The 18,289-nt window shown below is 47.9% G+C and overlaps 2 protein-coding genes and 1 long non-coding RNA gene across 10 annotated transcripts in view; 2 read left to right on the forward strand and 1 right to left on the reverse strand.

Moving 5' to 3' along the window:
* Positions 1-5,862, forward strand: part of ZC3H7B (zinc finger CCCH-type containing 7B) — a 47,489-nt gene extending 41,627 nt beyond the window's left edge. For all 7 annotated transcript variants that reach the window (XM_031057710.1, XM_031057713.1, XM_031057712.1 and 4 more), the window contains exons 22-23: positions 697-860; positions 1,617-5,862. In XM_031057710.1, coding sequence (XP_030913570.1) covers positions 697-860; positions 1,617-1,809 — 357 coding nt within the window. In that variant the 3' untranslated portion in view covers positions 1,810-5,862. The remainder of the gene's footprint in view (positions 1-696; positions 861-1,616) is intronic.
* An 815-nt stretch (positions 5,863-6,677) lies between these two features.
* On the reverse strand, positions 6,678-18,228 carry LOC115947957. The gene is made up of 3 exons (XR_004081816.1): positions 17,730-18,228; positions 10,096-10,266; positions 6,678-7,060 (listed from the first exon to the last, which is right to left on the reverse strand). It is a non-coding gene; the product is annotated as an uncharacterized LOC115947957 (long non-coding RNA).
* The window catches only part of TEF (TEF transcription factor, PAR bZIP family member), a 22,470-nt gene continuing 18,152 nt past the window's right edge, over positions 13,972-18,289 (forward strand). For both annotated transcript variants that reach the window (XM_005421869.2, XM_005421868.2), the window contains exon 1: positions 13,972-14,295. In XM_005421869.2, coding sequence (XP_005421926.1) covers positions 14,193-14,295 — 103 coding nt within the window. In that variant the 5' untranslated portion in view covers positions 13,972-14,192. The remainder of the gene's footprint in view (positions 14,296-18,289) is intronic.

Raw genomic sequence — 18,289 nt, forward strand, 5'->3', positions numbered from 1 at the left:
GCTAGCAGTGACTGCATTGCTCTAGTGGAACAGCCTGTATTAACGCAGGTTAAATGGACAGCTTGGAGCAGCACAGCAAGGGCAGCACAGCTAAGTGGGAAGAGATCGACCTGGGATCAACAAGGCTCTACAATGGCTTTTCTGTTAATCCCCAAATCATTAGGAGTCTACCTTAGGTTCCCTTTTGTGTGGGCTCAGCTTCTCTCCAGGGTTCCTGCCTGCTCCTGGGCAGGCCGGCAAAACCATTGCAGGCCTGTCAGCAGAAGGAGAAGCTTGGAGAAGAGCTGGCACAGAAGCCTTGAAAAACTAGAGGCAGATGTGTTTCCTTATGCCATGGGTGGTACTGATGTAAGGGTCTGTGCTGCATTGCCTGTGAACCTGGGGGCCTTGCAATGAGACCTCACTGGGGCCATCAGCAGGGGCAGGGGGACCATGTCAATGAACTGAGCTGCCCTGTCCCCTGAGCCTGTTTGAGCCATAGATAAACTCTGACAGAGCATCTCCTCTCTTCTCCTTTAGTGTCAGCACAGTTCCCCAAAGACAATATGGCAGAGAAGTGTGCATAGTCATAGACTGAGTGGAGCCTTCCAGGATGCTCTGGAAGGAGAGGATGAGAGGCAGTACCAGCATAGGGAAGGCCAGTGGAATTGAATGTTATTGCACTGACTGGCCCTTTTCCCTGTCTGCACCGGTTAGATGGGCTACCACTGCTGGCTCTGTGGGAAAAACAGCAACAGCAAGAAGCAATGGCAGCAGCACATCCAGTCAGAGAAGCACAAGGAGAAGGTCTTCACCTCAGACAGTGACTCCAGCTGCTGGAGCTACCGCTTCCCCATGGGCGAATTCCGGCTCTGCGAGAGGTACCATTGTCTCACCTCCCTCCTGTGCTGCTGCTGCAGGGACAGGGTAACAGGCCCGGGGCCTATCATCCCTCCTCATCCTCTCACAGAGTTCTTGGAGACTTCTGCATGGAGTAGGAGTGGGATGAGATGACAGGTTTGGGTGACAGTGAGGCTACTGTTTGATCACAGAGGTGCTCAGCCACAATACTGAGGGATAAAAACACATTCCTGAGCATGTGTCTTTAGAAAAGGAGAGCTTCCTGTCTGCACCTGTGCTCTTCATAGCCAGGATGCTCTCAGCTCTCAGGCTGCTGAAGTCTACTTGGCCCAGTGCTTGGGGGAATCCCAGGTGCCTTATTAAATGGTTTGAATGTCTCACACCCTCTGAATCAGCACCTTAAGGTGCCTTCAGAAAGCTTGGGATGGTAAAAATGCCACTTTGGTTAGCAAGAAGGTTCTTGTCTTTCATGCTGGTTACCTGGCATTTCCTCTCTTGTGCATTATTTTTTTCTCATCCCTACTGGTCCAGTTCCAGCTCACATTTTTTGTGCTCTTGACTAAATCCCCTTGTAGCCACTGCTGGTTTCGCTACTTTGTTTTTTTCCCAGCCTTGATGTCTTTCCCACCTGCACATGGGTTTGTAGGACAATCAGCTCACCCTTAAAAAGGAGAGTTCACAGCATGTTTCAGTGAGTCCTGCTCAAGTATCCCAGACAGAGAGCTCAAACCCCTGCACTGGGGGTGCCCTCCTGACTGCGCTCCTTGTGCTGGCAGGTTCCAGAAGAACAAGGCCTGTCCTGAGGGAGAGGAGTGTCGCTACGCCCATGGGCAGGACGAGCTGACAGAGTGGCTGGACCGGAGGGAAGTGCTGAAACAGAAACTGGCCAAAGCTCGCAAGGACATGCTGCTCTGCCCCAGGGATGACGACTTCGGGAAATACAACTTCCTATTGCGGGATGACGTATAGTGTGAGCGGGGGGGAGTCTGTCAGCTGCAGAAACACAGGGTGGGTTTTCCGAGGGCAGTAGCAGGGAGAGCGAGATCTGTGTCTCGCAATGAGAACTTTATATTTTCTTTTGTTTTAAGATTATGAGACAATGATTTATTAGTGAATGAATTTGTGAATTTAATTCTCGTTGGCCAGCGACGCCACGCTCACTGAGTTTGTGATCCATCTTTTCTCTCTTCTTTCACCCAAATTCCCCTTCCACTTCATCTTTTTGTTTTCACCGCCCTTCATTCAAAGGAATTAATTCAGTCTGTGTATTGGGCTGAAAATCAGAGAATTTCTCCTTGTGTCATTCTTCTGTCTTTCAATTCAGAGTATGACTGCAGAGGTCTGGAGGACAAAGCTGAGAGAGGGGAACAGAAAAGTTGTGGATGCCCCATCCATGGAACTGTTCAAGTCCAGGTTGGATAGAGCTCTGAGCAATGTGGTCTAGTGGAAGATGTCCTTCTGAATGACAGGGGGATTGAAACTAGATGATCTTAAGGTCCCTTCCAGCCCAGACTGTTCTATGATTTTATGAAATCTGGTTAAAAGGAGGTGACCATGAATTTCATATGTTCCTTTTCTCAGTGCTGCAGACTAAGCGCCACTTACTCTGCTGCAGCCCTCCCGCTCTTCTGGGAGTTTGGTACCAAAAGAAATAGAAATTGTGGTGCAAAGAAGGAAAACCACTAGATTTGGCTTAAGAGATCTGGGCTTATGCTCTAGCTGTCTGTATTGCCCTGAGGCATCAACTGGTGCTGAGGAGCATAACAGCTGTGTGGTATATAAGGAGTGCAAGGTAAAAGCAGCAAAGTAATGAAACTGCTTGCAGCAGCGGGAACCGGGTTGTAGGTGACTTCAAACTTCAGCTGACTGTACTCAGAAAGCAAGTTGGTGACTTCTCATTAGATGTCCTTTTCAGTGTGTGGCAGGTATTCAGGGCAGATAGCTTGGGTTTGGTTTTTTTGGCCGATGTGACTGCTGCAAATAAAACAGAACCCATCTAGGAGGTGTAGTGGAGTCTGTGACACACTATGTGTCACTGAAGTCCACACAGCAGGATCAGTCAGGAGGGAGGTGGTCACCAAAAGGAGCTTGTGTTTCTGTGTTGCCTTGTGTCCTGAAGAGAGGAAGGGAGGTGATGGTGTTCTTTCTTACTCTTTAAATGGCATGTGTTTCTGGTTACTTAGAGCTGCATTTTTCCCTGCGCTGCCAGAAGAACTGGGTGGGGACCCATTTAAAAGGACACCATTGCGCAGCACAGGCAACGTTAAGCTAATGGGAATCCAGCTGGAAGCACTTACCAGTACCAGAGGTCCAGCCCCTCCTCCTCAGAGCCAGAGCACAGGGAGCTTGTGGATGCACAGTGCAACCAGGATGTGACCCAGAGCAGGGACAGTGGTGGAGAATGAGTGGGACCCAGCCATGGCCTGCTCTTGTGCTGCCTGATGTGTGCTTTGATGAGGTAATCAGTAATGCTGAACTCTGGGACAGAAGTTTTGCTTTTGTAAGGGGCAGCAGTGAGAAGCAGAGCAGAGAAGATACTGCTCTGCATGCCAGCCTTGTCCTTTCTGGCAGTCTCATCCTGTAAGCAGTAAACGTGTTCCCTGTTCTGAGCTTCCCTCTCCTTCTCTCTTCTGCAGTCCAGCTGTGCTCTGCAGTTTTGCATGCATGGATGGCACCATCCAGTCAAACACTAACACATCTCCCTCCCAGCCTTCATCAGGGTTGTCTTTTTCATACAGATTCTCCTGGGACAGCAGTCTCAGAACCCTTGGGGCTGGTAGGGCTGTATCCATGGTAAATACAATCTGGCCGTGAACTGCTGGATGTTTTGGCATTGCTGCATCCTCCCATTCCCCTCTGCTCCCATATCCTTGGGGTTCAGAGCTTCAGGAGAGATGGGATGAGGAAATCAGGAGATGTGGAGATGGTGTGGGGCAGCTGTCATCTTTCTAAACCAGCCTGCAGGAGGGTGCTTCAGCTCCACTGGGATAGTTAGGGTCCAGTTATGGAGCAGAGTGCTGGAATCTCTCCAGAGACACAGTGTACTCTAAGCAAACTGAATGCACTTCTGCAGTTAGAATAATTTAATTGAAAAAGACCTCGAAGATCATCAAGTCCAACTGTTAACCTGGCACTGCCAAGTCCCAGACTGAACCATGTCCCAAAGTGCCACATCTACATGTATTTTTAAATACCTCTGGGGATGGGGATTCAGCCTCTTTCCTGGGCAACTTAACCACTTTTCTGCTGAGCTTTTTTTCCGCTCCCTTAAAATATGGATGGTAGTCTCTGGTTTGCTATGAACAATATCAGACATGGCAGTTGAGTGGTCAGGTGCTGTATTTTCTCCTCTGTTCTTTGTGGTAGCTATGGTACCTTCTCCTGGTCATCCTTGTGCTCAATGGTCAACTTTAGAGATGGGAGGAGACAGGCATCAGCTCCTGGGTTGTCTTGTTTTGCTCTTCTTGGGCAGAGATGCCAAGGAAAGAAATCTGGATTGGGGGACACTGGAATGCGGTTTTTATTTTTAAAACAAACATCTCTAGTGTGACTCTAGCGTTTGCTGAGCCATGATTTCTCATGTAACCTAAACAAGTTACAGAGTGAGTCACTCTCCCCTCTCCCCATCTCTACAATGAGAGCTGAGCTGCTTAGTGGGGCTTCAGAGGTTCAGGCTGGGGCTGAGATGGGGAGAGGGTGAGGTGAGAGTGAGGTGAGGTGAGGTGAGGTAGGCCCATGGTCATGGGGATTGCATCAAGTGTCTCTTGTTTTCCCTGATATGATAACCTGGTCTGTGGTGTTGCAGTACTTCGTCACCAGACTTGTTTTAGTGTGTATATATGTGACCCTTCCCATGAAGCATATATACACAGGTATTAAATATATTGCTCTATATAATATTATATGTGTGTGGTATCGAAGGAATCTTTTAAATGAGGGTAAAGGAAAAGGACTCAAGCCAGGAAACGCAGCATCTCCAGTTTAATTATGAAGCCTTTTATTTGAGATAGGGAAAGGGAAATAACAAAAGAGGGGAGGGTTTTATATAGATAGGTATAAGCTTTGAGATGGGACAGGTTTCCCTGTTCACATTTTTGAAACCCTTTAGGATGTCCTTTCAGTCCCATCTCAGTGAGAGAGTATTATACTGCTAACTAGTGAGTAAAGTTTTAATATAAGGCTTTGCTTATATTATTTAAAGGGACATTGTGAAAGGCAGGAAGTTTCACACTTGACTTCCCAGGCTTGCTTTATCAAGGCAAGAGGGTTTTCTTCAGCACGTTATATGCTCTCAGCAGAAATGCTCAGTGCTCGCAGCTCTACAGCAGATAAACCACAGGCTGTAGAGGCTGCTTTAGTGGTGTGTTCACAAGACCCTGTGATAACTCTCTCTTCTTTATTTGTGTGAGAGAGGAAGAAGAAAATTCTGCAGCACAGAACCAAATTTAAGAGTTTTTAACAAAGGAAGTGATGTTTTAATTTTATAACATGAGAAGAAAATCTCATATCCTGTAAAATAACTACAGACATTCACACAGAGCAGAAACTTATTAAATGCTGAAGGACTTAGTGAAAATCTTTTCCCAAATTCTTTGGTAGGGGCAGGGATTAGGTGACACTGGCATTGGAGTTAACCAGGCCTTTACAGGGAGAAGTAAAAAACAAAACAAACCAACAACCAACAAAAAATACCCTACTTAGTTGTATGAAACTGTATGTCAAAAATTGATGGGTTTTAGCAAGTGAAAGGAAAAGACAGCAAGGGGATGCTGCAGTTCTGAGCTGGGTAGTAATGATTTCGAGTCCTTTAATATGTCTTCATATAATATAATTTAAGAATACCACGCTTTACTATTAAAAAAAGAACTTAGTATCTTTCATAAGGTCTAGTATAAGGATAAATATGTAGATGTTTTAACAACATTTTTGTTTTTGTTCTTAAATGAAGAAAGAAAAACCAAACTTGCTTCTTTTAGCCTTTGTAATAGAAAATAAAAGTGTGCACTTTAAACCCTCTCCTGATCCAGAGTGTGTTTGTGTTTTTCAAACAGCCTGCAAAGGATTTTATCTTGCTTTCGGGTTTCCCTGCTGTGAGGCAGGAAGCAAAGGGAGTGCATCAAGCATTGGACCACTGTGGCTTTCTCCCATCTTTAAGTATAATCTGCTACTCTTCTTGCTGAGTGGAAAATTGCCTATTAATGTGCATATTAACAGTTGATGCAGTTCTTCATCAGACACACAGTTCTAGTGAACTTTAGGTGTACTTAAGATGTTTTTCTTTCCCCCTAGTGCCAAGAATCCATGTGCTCTGCATTAACACATAGTTTCAGGTGTTTGGATAACCTGTGTTTTGAAACCTTCAGTAATAGGGTAAACACCTGCATCTAGAGATTCTTCTGTGTAGGCTGCTCTGTTCAACTGGGTTGGCCAGTACTTTTGCCTGGCAGTGTGCACCCTGCTAGGGAACATGTCCTTAGCCCTACTCACCATGGGAAGCATCCATGCCCTTACTTTCCTCCTAGAGAGGATGCTGTGTGAGGAAACTGCACTGGGGGAAGAGGTCAGTGTGAAAACATTTATTAATAAACCCAGCTTCTTTATTTTTTGAATCCATCGCGATGCAGATTAATCTAGATTCTTGATAAAATCAAAACTGGAGATGTGAAGACACTGACAGGGGGTCCCATGGGTATGCCCTGTTACTGCTGTATAAACTGGTAGTGACCAGAAGGTCATATCCAGTGAGGCCTGAAGAAACAAGATTTGTCACACTTCTCCTTGATGTGCCTTCATACAGACATAAGAACTCATGTCCTTCTGGTCAAAGAAGAGGCCTGAACACATTCTTGTAATGCAAGGGGAACGAGGAGCCGTGTGCACTTCCAAGGTGCATCAATTGATACATACAATGTGAGAGACGTTAGTTTTACATTCCAAAGATTGTTGAAGCCATGCTGGTGAGAGTTGAGGGTAACTTTTCCAGTACAATTGAAACCAAAATTGTCAAATTGTGAGAAAGACAAAGCATCAGGAGAAGAACACCTGTTTTCCCTGTGGGTTTGAGCCTCAGCTGTAAACTGGTGTTTCTTCACTGAAATAAACTTGTATTTTGGAGAGGAAGAAAAGGAGTGGTGATTTCAGTAATCAGATCTTCCTAGGAACTTCAGCAGATACAAAGATAAGGCAGAGAGGCCCAGGTCAGCCAGGAAAAATCCAGGTTCTGTGGAAGATTGAGAGGAGCAGAGTAGAAACCCCTGAGAGGTGGGAGGAAGGCTTTGTATTGAAGACGGTTAATGCCATCACACAGCAGCCTGGCAGAGGGAGTTTGCTGCAGATGAGAATCCTAAGCAATCCTGTAATGGAGTCTGCATACTACACTATACAGAAACATTTCTGGGCAGTGACAGCAGATCATGCAAATGTTGTCATCCCCTTCATTGTGTTTGCTGCTGCACTGCAACCAGGAACAGGGTCATGTTGTGTAGTGTCCTGTGCACAGTGAGCAGAAGAGAGTTCCTGACATGCATGAGTTGGGGAGGTGTGTTGGTCACTGGCTGGGCACAGAGGACATAGCTATGTAGGGCAGCTGGGGGGAAAAACATGGGCCAGAAAGCAACAAGCTAAATAGTCAAAGAGACCTGGCTAGGAGTGACTAGTTGGAGGGAAGTGGAGGAAGAAAGGCTATGGGCACGCTGGCTGAAGCACACAGCTGTTTGATATGTGGTGGAGGAAGGCACTGAACAGACTTGGTTGAGTACTATGGGATGGCTCTGGGCAGAGGTCCTGTGGACACACAGCTATTGGGGCTTCCTGGAAAGCTGCAGGCTCTGGTCAGGAGCTGAGCCATATCTCATTGAGCCTCACCCTTTTCTCCCCAGGATGGGAGTGGACAGGACAGGATCTGTCCATTCCACATAACTTCTCTCCCTTCCCAGACTGATTGTCACCTCTTGTTTCTTTGTGGTTCCTCCTCCAGGCAAGAGCAGTGTGTCCTGGTGCCTCTGGGACAGGAGTGGTGTTTCCTGAAAACAGCTCCAGGTGCAGCAAAGACAAGAGCAGGGACCAGACCAGATGACAGCTCCAGCTGACTCATTTCCCACCACAACAGTCCTGTCCCTGGCAGCTCCCAAGATTGCCTCTTTCAGGAATGCTCATATCTGCAGTTTATCTTGTGGATGGCAGTGCCCCAGAAAACTACTACTTGTTCCAGAGAGCCTTAGGAGGCACAAACATAGCAGAGACCCCGTAAATAGGGTCATTCATAACCATCTGAATTGTTCCTCCAAAAAATTACATTTACCCAGGGGTGTGATAGAAGTCTCTAAAGCTAGATGCCAGAGTAGATTTGGCTTGCTTTGAATTGGAAAAACACTCAGCTCTGGAGGTGCTCTTTGGCATATTTCCTTTGTTCTCAGTGGATTTCCTACGTCTTCCTTAGCTGTGGGCTTCCAATAGCGCTGCAGCCCTCCGGCAGATGGCTGGGAAGGATGAAGACCTACATAGTTTTGCTAATTGAATACCAAGGCACATGCCCCCATCTGTACCCCAGCAAAGCTCTGAGACAGAGAGGGAAAGTCCTGCTTCCATGGGACTGAGATGGCCCCAGTTTTCCTCAGCAAAATTGCTTGAAAATAACTGCAACACAGCTGGGCATTGCCCCTAGGAGCTGTGGTGGGGATTCAATACAGCAGCAGTGTTTCAAAAGAAGCTCTAGGCAGCCTGGAGTTTCTCCTGTTTGAGACCATTCATGTCTTGGTTTTGGGGTATCAGTGGCAGCCAAACTGTCAAAGCCTTTTTAAGGGTCATTTGTTTTCTTTCAGCCCACATGCCTTCCCCAGGCTCAGCTGCTGACTCCTATATCTTTCTGTCAAGCTCAGACCTCTTGTGCTACAATGCTGCAGAATCCCTGCTCTTGCTGGGGACCATGTTGTCCTTAGCAGATGTGAGTAGGAAGGGATGACTGACAGACAGCCTAGGTCCTTACAGACAGCCTTGGTTTTGAGAGAGAAGCAGCCACAGGAATGTGTCTCGCTGTCCCACCCAATGATCTCCCATGGCCCAACATCACAGGCCTTGGATTTCCCCATCCTGATTTCAACCCCTTGGTTTATTGCTGCTCTCGGCACCTCCTGGGCTCTGCCTCCTGCCAAGGTTTGTTCCAAGAGCTCCCAAAACTGTCTCTGTCCAGGCTGCCAGAGTGTTTTCAGAGCAGGGAAATGCAAAAAGGCAGCTCTAGGTGTCCTTCCTGCCCAGGACAGTAAAAATTCTCGTGATCCCAAGGCCCTTTCTCAGGTTTTCTCCCTGCCTAGCACCTAGTCCTCTGGCAAATGACACCTCACAAGTGAAGGCCATGTGCAGAGAAGCAGAGCTGTGGTGAGCCCAGCTGCCATGTGAGCACCCCAAGAAGGGGGAGAAGTCTTGGCGGGGGTGGTGGGGAAGCAAAGCTCATTAACTTTTTGGCACTCATTTTGGGGAATTAGTTTTTAGAAATTCTTTTGCCTCAGGCAGGAGGTGCAGGCACTTCCTTCCACTGAAGTTCACTGCTTGCCTGAGAGATTCCAGCGCTGCTCCTCCACACAGGGAGGCAGGCAGGCACATTTGTATACACACATAGGCACATGTATGCACGCCATACCCTGCTGGGGAAGGAAGCCCTTCCAGGGGTGGGAAGGGAGCTCTGAGGAGTGAGGCATCTGTGTCACATGTTGCTACCATCAAAAGTACCCAAAGGGTTGCATGCCCATGTTGCAGGCACCAGGCAGGGTCTTTAGCCAATACAGAGCCCTAGTCCCACTTTTCCCTCAGCTGTATACCCTCCCATGCTGGCTTCATTACTCCCTTTCTCACCTCCTTTTCTTCAAAGTAATGTGCTGTGGATGCTGACACTCCTGTGGTCTGGCCACAGCCTTCCCTGCTGCTGCTGTTCTGGGTATTCCTGCAGCTCTGTGGATGTTTGTTGGCACTAGCAGCATCTCAACCCAGAAGAAGACAAGTTTCTGGAATGTGGTGCAAGTGTCCTTTCAGAATGGCCATGGTGAAACTCAGACTGCAGGCCTCTGCCAAGGTAAGAAAAATTCCCTACCAAGCCCAATGTACCACACAAATAAATAGTTAAGTCTGGAAGCTGTAAGGGGAATGTACAATTGTCCTAGGAACTAGTACAAGAACAAAAAATGGTACAGATGTCTGTAAAGAAGCAGTGATTAACCTCTGGCAAAGGGTTTGCTTGGATAAAAGAAAGAGGAAACCACTTACCAAGCTGGGTTTGGTGCAAGAATCAAACCCTGTGGGTGGGCCTGGAGCCTCCACAGACACTCTGAGCAGTAGACTTGACTTGTGGGATGTGCAGCAGAAGACATCTCATGTGAGGAGGAACAGAAATTTCCAAGCAATGGCTGCACTGCCAATGTGAATGGTCTTGGGTGACTGAAAGGAATGGAGAAAAAAAAAAAGGAAAATAGTCTTGCTTCAAGAACAGCAGAATTTGCAAACGTTCTAGAGATTTCTAAAAGTTTTTATCCTTTCTTCCAGATTCACTTCAGGGGAATGTCATCTTGTATGTCACCACTGTCCCCTCAGCACTGCTGGCTTCTGCCTGTCCCTTGTCACTGCCAATGGGCCCCAGATCATACAGAACACATAACAGCAGGTTTTATCTGGGGAGGCATTAATTTGACTCTCCTCTTCTTAGCTTATCTTTCAAACAGAATAAGATATTTAAATGTATGTATCCCTTTGCCAAGGTGGGTAGCATGCTTGGGGATGGATGGATGGATGGATGGATGGATGGGTGGATGGATGGATGGGTGGATGGATGGATAATACTGTTGCATAAGCTTTGTGTCCTTAGAAAATCAGACAAAAAGTTTTTATTTTCTAAGAGGACATATTCCATTAGATTACCAAGGCAAATTTCACCTTATTGGAGAAAGCTGAGATAAAAGCAATTAGTAATAATAACCACTACTGCCTTTCTTTGGTCAAATGTCATTGCTGTTGCTGGGTTCCCCATCAGCTGTGCTTTCAGACACACCTGAGAAACAATTAAATTCCCTTTTGTAGTGGTGGCCTCATAAATCAACGAGCAGCCAAGGAGAAGACCCACAGCAATAATCTGCAGGAGTTTCTGACTGGGGAGGCACACAAGTGTGCCACTGGCTCTTGTTTTGGGTCTGAGGGAGGCTGCAAGACACTGGGCAGGAGCAGAAACAAGGGAAGGGCTGCTCCAGAAGCGCTGTGAAAGTGGCTCTGTGGAGGAGTTGAGGGAATACTCCTGAGGCTGAGGGAAAGATGGCAACTTGGACCCATGAACAGAGAACCCCCTTACCCAGCTCCTTATAATGAGCAGGGTTGTATCAGTTCAGAGTTCTGAAGGTCTGAAAAGATTCTTCAGGGTCTCAAACTGCCAGCAAGGCTTTACCTATGAGTGACAACTCAGCAGTGTTGCTCTACAGTTCACTTTGGGCCACCTCTCTAGAGAGGTCCTGTTAAAGACAGGAGTAGAATTAGAGGTTTTAAGAGAGACATTTACATGCTTTGGTGCCAGCAGAAGCACCTGAACACTGCAGGAAGGCAAAGAGGTCAGGGGAAGGAAGGTACAAGAATTGGTTGCTTAAAAAAAAGAACAATTCTTTCAAATAAAAATGTAAAAGGAGGGAGAATATGGACCAAGGCAAATGTTGAAGGACCCACAATTCTCCCCTCAGGACTGCTGAACACACTCCTTGGGCAATTGCGCCAAGAGGTTCAGCCAGCACAGTTGGGCGGTGTGGGTAGATGCCCAAGAGACCTGCAGAAAATACAGTGAAGTTAGCCCTGGTCTCTGCCAGATAAATTGGTGTTCCTGGAGTTTGGCCTTTGCCTCCTTTTGTGTGCCATCCTCAGGGCCAGTATAAGTTGACAATGGCTGGTTGAGTCTGTGAGAAAATGTGCTGTTAGGGGCTGACTGGGCTTCTGACTGATGGCTGGAGCAGAGCTGCTGGCACCTCCACTAAAATGGGATCACAAAACCAGTAAAAACATACCTGATCTGACAACAGTGCAGCCAGTACAAGTGATGCAATCTGTGGGCATGCCTGCATCTTTCCAGAGACAACATTTCAACTTCATTCACTCAAGCAGCTCAAATGCTCTGCTCTCCATGGCAGGGACATGGGAGCAGACAGACATTCCCTACTGCTATGACTCTACTCCATAGTAATATTTTCTGATTTCCTGGGCCTTGAAGACAGGGTGGTGTTGATGCTTCCAGCTAGTGATGTTACCCAAGCTCTTCTGGTGGGCAGGAACTCACTGTTCTGGGATTCTGAATCAAGAGGGACATGCAGTATTGGTAGGAGACTTTGTGGACACGGCAAACACCAGATGAGATGTTTATCTTATCACTTTCAGATCTCTAGACAAAAATTAGAGATGTCCATTGCAGGCTAATAATTCAAACTGCTAAGAGACAATTTAGATGATCTTTAAGGTACTTTCCAACCCGATTTAGATGATCTTCAAGGTACTTTCCAACCCAAACAATTTCATGACTCTATGAATTTTCTCTGAATTAATGTCTTCATTTTCTGAAGCCATAAATGACAGTCAGCTGCTGCAGCAGTGGCTGTGAAGTTCTTGGGTCCCTCCAGACATGTGGTCAGATGTTCGTTCAGCTTTCATAACAAGTTTGAGCCTGGGACAAAATCAGGGGGTCCAGCTGCACCTGGCACTGGACAGCTACCATGTTCCCAGTGACTTTCCCATGCCAGCCAGTGATAAGAAGCAAAACTAGGAATATATGACAGTAGCTGTCCCAAACATCAATGATGAATGGACTGGAAGATTTCAGGAGAGGACATGGATCCCCTGGCTGGCAGGCTGTGCTCCAGGAAAGAGAAATGTGATGTAGTCTCTTGCTCACAGGAGCCAGAATGCACTGACCATTTGCAGACTCTGCTGGCTCCAGCTTTGGGTGGGTGGAGAACACTGTAACAGCCCAGGGTTAGTATGGTACTGTTCTCCCTGAATGGCTTCACCACCGATGGTTATGACTGGCTCAAAATCTGAAGAGGTTGTATCATAATTACAAATTCTACTAAACTAACTATTTTGTGATTTCTGAACCTGATTAGATTGGGATCTAGATCACAAGTCTTCTCCAGCTAAACTCAAATTCTCAACTACCCAACCTGGCTAGGTAATTCCTTCTTTTTGGTTTTTACTGGGTTAAATCAAATGCATTTCCTTATGCCTGATTTTGCTGGGCTGTGTCCAATTGCTGTGGCTCACAGACCAGTGTAGGAATACCTGGTTTCTACCAACCCACACTGGCACTCTAAGGCTGAGCCTGGCAAAACAGACAGGAACAAACAGAAATAAAGGCACTTATGTTGAAGTACCCCACTCAGCAAAATAAAAGACCACAGCACATGTAAGATGCTTCTTCTCACACCAGATTCTGAAAAAGAGGATCAGATCTTTATTCTTCTGTCTCCAGTCCTTTTCTCCATGCTAAAAATTTCACTGACAGGAGAAGAGGGGCTTTGTGTGCTCATGATCTTACTTAACCAGCTGTTACCAGGGTATTTGCAGGGTTCATGAACTCTCTTCCTGTATAGCAGTGCTCTAAGAGGAGGCTGTTTGCTTCCTGATAAAATTCTGTGGCACTTCAGAAGAAAAATCCTATATTTTAGGGATGATGCACACTTTATAAGAAAGAAACCTTGTGCTATTATTAATATTAACTTAGGAGGGACATGCAGTAATTGTTGCATCACATAAAAATAATGTCACTATCTTCATCTCAGCGGAAAAAGTTAGCAGGCAGATGCAGACAGCATGTGTATCTCCCTGTAACAGCCTGCACAGCTTGGAGCTCCTCAGAGCCTCCCAAGAACGTGCCAGAGGATCCCTCTCCTGCTGTGTTTGCAGCCAACATGTATCCCTAACAGCACACACTTGCTTTTTTTCCTCTTCAGACACATGTATTTGTTATAACACCTTGGGAAGGAAAAGGGTGCTGCCTTTGAAAAGTTAGATAACTGGCCCAGTTCTTTGCTGCCGGATTGGCTGGGAGAGGCCCTGTAAAACCACGCTGGCCAGGCGCCCAGCCCAGCCCTGCAAGGCTGCAAGCTATTTCCACAATTGGCCACTTCAGAGTGGGAGAGGGGGAGGTGAAGACAGCCGGGCAAGCTGCATCTCTGCCAGGCTGCTTCCCATTCTCCTTGTTTTTTCTGAGCCAGAGCAGTTCGGCACACCCGCTCCGGGTGCCTCCGAGCCCATCTCGCAACGCCCAGGATAGTGGGGTGTGAGGTTGGTGGCCAGGCACCTGGCCCTCCCTTAGCTCTGCTGGCACAGTCCCAGGACAGGACATGTCAAGCTGCAACACCCCTGGGGGCCCCACTGCCCTGGACTTTCCGGAAGTCCTGAAGTCCCTACTGGAGTATTCCTTGCCCTGGACCAACAAGATGACAGGTAGGATTGAGGAAATATGTGCTGGGGGCTCTGTTTTGATTTCTCCATCCCCTCCTTCAGTTGCAAGGTGAGAAAGGGGCAGATCTTGTTTGCTGCAAGCCCTTCCAGGGTGTGTTTCCTCCAAGTGTCCAAGCCAGACAGGGAGTTCTGGCACTGTGCATGTTGTGCAGCTAGGAGGAAAAACGGTGGCAATGGATTGATTATAAAATCATGCTGAGCTCCTGATCCTTTTAATCTCTGTGCTCACCTACTTCTTGGAAACCCTCAAAGATTCAGGCACAGAAAAGGCTTGGGCACTAATGTTCATGCTCATATAGAAGCAACTTCCAGGATTGCCATTCGTTGTTGTCCTATGGTTAATAACCATGAAGTCTCCAGACACTGTCTTTTCCCAGACTCAGACTGCCCAGAGAGCCCAGCCTGCATGGGGCAGGCTGATTGTGCAAACTTTGATAATTGTTTATCAGTTAAAAGATGGGATAGAGAACATAGCAAATGCTGCATTTTCTTTGCAAGAGCACTTCTGTACTCCTAGGCTTTCTTACTCTCCGTGCAACATCCTAGAAAACAAATGGGAAGGACCCAGGAGGTTATTTACTTTGGGCTTTTGCTGTGCTGAACGCTTTGCTCATGCTGCACTTACGGCTTTGCTAATGCTGGGTCTGCTCCAAGCACCCATCACACAGCTTGAGTACTCTCTGGTTTTGGATAGGATGCCACACACCCTTGACAAGCTGCTTTTTGGTTGTTGCGTTTTAACATTTGCTGCACAGCGCTGGGGAGGTGTATGGGAACACCTCAGCACAACAAGCCTATGTCTGGGCATAAGTGAGTTGAGCTCACAGAAACAAACATGCATGGAGCTTGCTCTTCTCTAGGAAGTTGCTACCAGGACATCCAGGCAGCTCTGCAGTGTTGAGGGGCGGCAGAACCCAGGAGCAGAAAAGCCAGACACACAGTGTGGAGAGGGACCCTGCTCTCACTCCAGGGTCAATGGGAGAAAAGGCTGCTCCTGTGACAGTAAAGCTTTCATGTAAGGAAAGACACCTGCCCACACCTGCTGTAATACAGTGAGCCCTATGGCACAGGCACAGCTCCCTGTGGAAAAGGGAAACCGGGCAAGGGGAACTGCCCCACCCCTAAGGGGCTCATTTTGTCACATTGCTCTGCTGCTGCCTCCTGTGAGCTCTCACTCTCTCTCTTCTTTGCTGAGACTGCCCACTAAGAGGTGTGTTTACATACCACAAGTATGAAGTGCCACTTTTTGTGTGGACCACAGCATGTTTTCCCAGTTGATAGTACCTAGGTAGAAAGTGGCAATGCCTGGGAGGAGGCAGTAACAGCTAAGGGCAGCTCATGTGGTGCACAGCCTTGCTGTGGCTAAGCTGTTTGGCTGCTTTTCTGAGATCTCTGCTCTCCACAGCCAAGTGGATTCAATTAATCCAAGGGAGGAGTGCTGGCAAGACCTATCTGTTTAGAGTAGGGGGTAGAGGAGAGATCAATGATTTCGAGAGAGAATAATTTAGTCTTAACTGAATGTGACTTATTTGGCAGCTGAGAGTGCTGTTTTGTGGCAGCTTTCTTCCTCAGCTCCAGGACCACCCTGCCTTTCCGCATCACTTCCCGTAGTCCTCAGAACTGTCTTTATTATGCTGCCTCCCTCTCCAGACCAGCATTCCCATCATGACCCTCTTCCCACAGAGCTCAGTTCTCTCCTTCTGGGTCTCCATACTTGGACAGCACTCATCTGGATTTGCTAGTTCTCAGGCCTGTCTCTGAAATTCTCTATTCTGCTATTCAAACCTCCCAGCTGGGCTCACTGTACATCTCTCCCTCACACCCTGTGCCCAGCAGTGAGCTGCTTATCACTTGCCTCCCTCCCTGCTGCACCCCAGAACTGGGCTGTTCTGTATCATCTGGCCCTGACAAGACTCCCAGCAGCAACCGCCAAGGCTGCTGCATTCCTCTCCTCACATCTCATTGTCCTCCACTCTTCCTGCTCAGCTGCAGAGTGAAAGCAAATGTAAAAATCCCAGGCAGATCCCAGCTTAAGCAAGAAGGTAAAGCTTGTGGTACAGTGCCTGCTTTATGTTGGCAATTGCTTTGAACACCTAATCCCCAGAGGCAGTGAGGAAAAGCTCTCAGGGCAGCCTCCCTCCTAGCTGGCAGGGCAGTGCTAATGCTGGAGCAGGGTGATGTGAGAAGCAACCCACAGGAATGTTCCTCAGGAACTCCCTCCCTCCCTCCTGCCTTTGGGAAGAGCAGCTAACGCTGTGTAGTCTAGATCCTTTCCAAGGAAAGTCACAACTCACAGTGGTGCAGAACAAAACTTAGTACAATGGAGCATGGTGGAAATGTTCTGGAGGAAGAAAGTGGTCAGTCTAAAGGGAAAAGCCCTGGAGGAAAAGCTGCTGAGTGGCTTTAATAACCTCCCTTCAAACAGACATTACCCAGCAAAGCAGCTGCCATTGAGCTCCACAGGGGTGATGTATGCAGACCCTGTTCCTTGAAGGAGTGTTGTACAGTACTGAAGCACAGCACCATCCTTGGGGGCCACCAGCATTGACAACAATGGAACAAAGTGACCATGAGAGCCACAACTGAATGGAAAGCCTGCAGCCTGCCCCACTTTGGCTGCATCTACTTGCCTAAAAGCTGCTCCTTTGTGACCTCACTTGGTTGTGTTCTTTATCTACCACCTATCAGTAGCTGTTTCCTAGACAAAAGCACCACTTCGGGCTTGCTGCCCCTTGCCAAGCTGTGTGTGCTGCCTCTTTCGTGTGTGGTCTGACATCTGTGTCTCATTACCCTCTGTGAAGTGGCATCTCCCTTTCACACATGTGTCTTTTCTTCCCGCCAGCTGAGCTTGGCAAGGCGGGGAGAGTCCATGGAGGGCACGTAGCAGCCCTGGAGCACACTGGGCAGCGGAGCATGACCTGCTCTGCCGGCTTCTTGCAACTGGATTTATCAACCTTGATAAACGATGCATTAACCTGCGCCGTTGCAGCCTATCCTAACAGGTTGTCCTTTTCCAAGCTTCCCGTGGGGCAGCATGTGCGCACGAGTTGCATCGGGAGTCCCGCCCATTCTCAAATTGGACCTCCCAGCCCACGCAAGAGAAGTAGCTGCTGGGTAGGGCAGCTCCACATCTGCCCGGGTTGGGTGGAGATGGCCTCTGGTCCTCATTGCAGTAAGACAACGGAGAAAAACACCTACCCTGTGTGACTTCACATTCCATTCCTTTTCCAGGGGCATGTGGAGAAGAGTTTAGACCTGATTTCGGTTTGTTGGTTTTGGCTTTTTTTTTTTTTTTTGTCACAAAGACCATCAGGGTTTATTAGTAAGGGTCAGGAAAAATCGTGCCTTGCCAGTTAAATTAAATGTCTGAGGTTTGTGGCAGGGAAGTTCAACCAAGCAGATGCCCAAGTGCCTACCTGAGACGAAGATGTCTTTTTTTCCGCTGGCACGTATGGGAATGCCTCTGCTCTCGCGGCTGTGTTGGATGCAGATGGGCCGATCGCAGCGGAGCACACCCCTCCCTTTCCCGTAGGTTCGCTGCAGCCCGTCCTGCCGAGGGAACAGCAGCCGCTGCTGACAGGAGAAGCCTGTGGCTGCAGCATGACACTTCAGCGAATTTATTCATTTATGGGAGAGGCTCCTCAGTATCCACCTGTGCTCTCGGGAACGAACTTGGCAATATTTGCTCCCTTCGTGTGTTCAGCAGCTTAAATCCCAGCACGGCATCCTTGCTGCTAGAACAAGGGAGCCGCTTGGAGAATCACAGGAATTTCTTGTGATCATGACAATTTGGAAAGGCGGCCTCTCCTCCCTTCCCCCAGCAGCCCGCCCATGCCAGTACTGCAGTGAAGTCCCTCTCCCTGCCCATGTTATGTAGGGCACGCCGCTGCGGGCATCGTGTGGGACGGAGGGAGATTAAATCCAGGGCACGCGCGAAAGATGATTTCGGGATCCTAAATGAGGATACGCAAGGGCG

This window comes from Geospiza fortis, unplaced genomic scaffold (genome assembly GCF_000277835.1).
Source record: "Geospiza fortis unplaced genomic scaffold, GeoFor_1.0 scaffold173, whole genome shotgun sequence".
NCBI lineage: Eukaryota > Metazoa > Chordata > Aves > Passeriformes > Thraupidae > Geospiza > Geospiza fortis.